Source organism: Gekko japonicus, unplaced genomic scaffold (genome assembly GCF_001447785.1).
Source record: "Gekko japonicus isolate JY-2015 unplaced genomic scaffold, Gekko_japonicus_V1.1 scaffold2386, whole genome shotgun sequence".
Classification (NCBI taxonomy): Eukaryota; Metazoa; Chordata; class Lepidosauria; order Squamata; family Gekkonidae; genus Gekko; species Gekko japonicus.
This window is the reverse complement of record NW_015166492.1, coordinates 224,247-228,496: the sequence shown is the minus strand read 5'-3', so window position 1 is coordinate 228,496 and position 4,250 is coordinate 224,247. Positions and strand designations below refer to the sequence as shown.

The 4,250-nt window shown below is 50.6% G+C and overlaps 1 protein-coding gene across 1 annotated transcript; it reads left to right on the top strand.

Moving 5' to 3' along the window:
• The first annotated feature begins 1,104 nt into the window (after positions 1 to 1,104).
• ZBTB3 (zinc finger and BTB domain containing 3) lies at positions 1,105 to 2,679 on the top strand. Its single transcript, XM_015412177.1, has one exon. The coding sequence runs from the start codon at positions 1,105 to 1,107 to the stop codon at positions 2,500 to 2,502; it is 1,398 nt and encodes a 465-aa protein (XP_015267663.1). The 3' UTR covers positions 2,503 to 2,679.
• The last annotated feature ends 1,571 nt before the right edge of the window (positions 2,680 to 4,250 follow it).

Genomic DNA, 4,250 nt, shown 5'->3' with positions numbered 1-4,250 from the left:
AAGGGGGGGTCAATGTGGGGGAGGGGTGAGCTAAGTAGAAGTCAAGTGTTTGGTAAAGGGGGTCTTCATTGGGGGGGGGGGTATAATGGGAGAAGCAGAGAAAAATGCAAATACCGGGGGGGGGGAACGCCCCAGGTTTAGGAGGAGAGATTAATTATGTGGGGGAATGGAACATAAGAGGCCAGAAGTATTTGGGAGCACACCAGAAAATATGCTGAAGGCAAGTGGGTGTGAGGATTCATTACAATGAGAATCTTTAAGGAGTGGAAGGGTTGGGCAGTAGGGAGGAGTCTGGTAAGAGGAGTTTAGAGTAAGGGGCATTCTTGTTGGGGGCACAATCTGGGTGAATTGGTACTTGAAAAATAGCATTCTGATAAAGGACGTAGTGGGGGGTGGAGTTCCCACAGACCTGACAGCAGAAATCAAAATAAAGAGAACCCACAGCATGCATTTGTGCTTAAGATCAAAGGCAGGCACACAGGTACTGGGAACAGCCTGGGCTCATTTGGAAGGGTGCTCAAGTTATGCCGACTGTTTGGGGGTGAGATTTGTGGAGGGATTTGGGAGGAGAAAGGCCTTGGCATCAGCTGTCTAGCTTGACAGCTGTTTGGGTCAAAGAGGGTGTCCTGCCCCAAATGAAAGAGATGTAGGATTGGAGCCAGAAATCTCTAGGTGGAATTCTACCTTTCTGCCCTGCAAGTGGCAGCAGGCAGAGGCTGGTCGCTTGAAGGTAGATGGTAGAGCCCCAGACAGCAGAGGTGAGGGTGCTGTCCCAGAAAGGCCCCCAGGTCATTTTTAAAGCCTCTCAGGTAGCCTTGTTTGGAAAACTGCTCTGGAGACCTGCTGCCAGTCAGAGGTGATAATTTGGGCTTGACAGACCAATAATATAACCTAGGTGTCGTATTTTCGGGGAAACACGGTATAACCTAACAGTTCACCTTGCCCTGCATTCCAGAACGTAACGCAAAGGCTGAAAATCCAACCTTTCAAAGCCCTTGCCGTAAAGTTACTAAGTTCTCTGTGCCCCCTCCCTTCTTTTTCTTGTATCCCAAGGGTGTAAAGGTATGCCACTGGCGTCTCCACAATCCTGAAAGGGCCGCCAGCATGGATTTCCCAGACCACAGCAAGAACCTGCTGCGGAGCCTGCGGGATCAGCAACACGATGGCTTCCTTTGCGACTGCACGGTGCTGGTGGGCAACACCCAGTTCGTGGCCCATCGAGCCGTGCTCGCCTCGTGCAGTGCCTTCTTCCACATGTTCTACAAGGAAGGGCTGGACAAGGGGGACTTGGTGTGCATCAACAATGAGATCGTCACTGCCCCAGCGTTTGGTCTGCTCCTGGAATTCATGTACCAAGGCGGCCTCTCCTTCAATGACACTCCGGTGGAGGACGTCCTGGCTGCTGCCAGCTACCTGCACATGAACGACATTGTGAAGGTGTGCAAGAAGAAACTGCAGGCCCGGGCTCTGGCTGAAGCGGACAGTACTAAGAAGGAGGAGGACTCCCCGGCCAGTTCAGAACTTGTACCCAGCACCTCCAAGTGCCAGCCGCTGGCCCCTGCGGCACAGTCGTTGCCCCCCCCACCCGCTCAGCCTTGCGAAGCACAGAAGAAAAGCACTGAGGAGTGGAAGGGAGTGGAGAAAGTTGGTTCTGATGAGCTGCTGGCCTCCACGCTGGATGTCGCGGACACCACCCAGCCCGGCATGGAAGGTGATTCCCCACAAGCCCTTCCCCCAACCAGACCCCTCCCACCAGCCATCATTGACATCTCCCTCTCCAGCCCCAGCAGTTCCACCGAAACCATCTCACACAGCTGTTTTCCTCTGGGGAACATTGCTGAGGGGCCTTCCAGTGTGGACACTGCTCCGGCGAAGTACGTGGAACAGCGGGAAGGCAGCGTCAGTGGATTTTGCCAAAAGGAGCCAAACAGGCCCTCCATCAAAGTCAAAATGGAAGCCATTGTGATCTCCGATGAGGAGCCAGACACAGTCGAGCAGCTGGAGGGGCAGAACCCAGAGGAGAGGCTGGAGAGTGTCTTTCAGCGGCCCACTGTGGAGGCAGGGTCAGCTGGAGGCTGCAGCCGCCATCTGGACAACTTTCCAGAGCCTGGTGGGCTAGAGGAAGTATCGTCAGACGGTACCTTCCTGTCTCAGGAGCCCATGCCCTATCATATGATCCCTGTGCCCAGCGGGCAAAGTTTCTCCAACATGGCGATTCCACCTCTGCACGAGCAGATGTATCTACAGGACTATGAGGTTCACCCTAACTTTGGCATCTTCACAGAGGACATGCCCACTTGTAAGACATGCGGAAAGACCTTCTCGTGCTCCTACACGCTCCGGCGCCATGCCACGGTCCACACACGGGAGCGCCCCTACGAATGCCGCTACTGCATGCGCAGCTACACCCAGTCCGGAGACCTCTACCGGCACATCCGGAAGGCACACAACGCAGACCTGGCAGCCAAACGTTGCAAACAGGATGTGGAGAATCCCTCGTAGGGTGCCCACACCTGGGCCACAGTCTGAGGCTCATCAGCTCAGTTGCTGCCCAACACGGAAGGCCAAATTTTTCCTCCTTTTGGAACTTAGTGCAAAAAGCCACAGTGTCTGTAGCCAAGTGACAAAGCCACTGACTGTTCCACATTGTTCTTGGTTCAGTCTCACCCACGCAATCCCTCAGTGTTCCTTCATCTTTTGCCTCGAGGATTTGGTGTTGTATTTTCACAGGGTAGTTCTTGGTCAACAGATCTGGGCTTTGGATACTGCACACAGTTTGGAAGAAGCCACACAATGTGACCTCTTAGTATCTTGGGAAGAATTTTTTTTCTCTGTCTATTTATGTACAAACGGTCGTGGCTTCAGGGAACATGAGCCTCGGAGAGGAATGAGATCTCTTGGTTCCCCAGCCAAGGGATCCTGGCTTGGTTTTTGCTCAAAAAGAGGGAGTGGAAGCTTTTAAATCATGGCAGTTTATGGAGATTGTAATTTCACTTAAAAACCCTCTCTAGCCCAAAAGTCTGTGCAGACTAGGTCACAAGGTGGGAACAGCAACCCTAGAGATGTGGAGGCCCAGAAAACCAGGAAAATTCAAGGGGGAGTGTGTCATTGTTGTCTCCACCCCGTTATTTCTCTAGGACCTTTTTTCTGTTTCTCCAACAGAAGAATTGAGAAATATTGGGGGACTCTTCTATGAAATATTTTCTCTTTTAGAATGAGTAAAATGTTTCTTAAGGGTAAAGGTTTTTGTACTCAAAATGTATAGGATGAAAAAGTACAAGGGTTTACATTTTTCCAATAGGAAAGTTTGGGAAGCACTGATAAAAAAAACCCCACCTCTTACGAAATGTGTTCTGAGGGAAGAAAAACCTTTTCTTACAAAGCATTGCACTCATCCCAAATGTATAGGATGAAAATATCTTGAGAAGTTTCTCAAGAGTTCAGTGTTTTGAAGTTTAACGTAATAGCCAAACATGCTGGGAGTCCTACTTCTTAGGGCTGCATAAAAGTGTCTCTGTTCAGGTAATACCCTTTCTTTTGTTTACCGCAGAATTTTTTTTTTTACCTTCAACATTGATTTTTTCCCCCTACCTCTCAGGTGGTAAAAATTAAAGATACCTGGGTTTCACAGCTCTGACCACAACTCTGAGGAAGCCCCTTGCCTGGCCCAGGGACATCTTCCCCTCCTGTAGTGTGGGTGGACAACTCTGGCTAAAGAGTGCAGGGCGTTCCTTCTTGGCATATGCTGTGTGGGAGGGACTGGTCTGTTGAGGTCATTATAATATTCCCATTTTACAAATGGAGACAGTGAGACAGGGGCTTGGTGCTCCACTGTATGGGTGGCATAGCTGGGATCTGAACTCTTTTTTAATTCTCAGCTCAAACTTGCTTCCTCACCTCTTTCCTCTGCTTTGGAGTCTCAAGCCTTACAGTTTGAAGGCACCACTGCCAGTTTCCATTTCACCTACCCTTCCAGCATCCCTTTTGCTTTTTCCTTCTTCTCTTCGAAGCTGTTGGCCTCGCTGGGGGTTACCTGTTAAGGCAGCAGCTGCCAGACCTGAAAATTTGCCACTGCACAGAACCTCAATAGTACCCCTTAAGGCCTCATTCTCGAAGTATTTCCCCATCAACCGGCTGAGGAGACTATTTTCTTCCTTCTCTGTACGAATTTGTCTCCCCAGCTCCTGTGAAGACCACTCCATCTTCTGCTCTTTCTGTAGACTGGCGGTTTCTGCACGCAGGGACCGTTG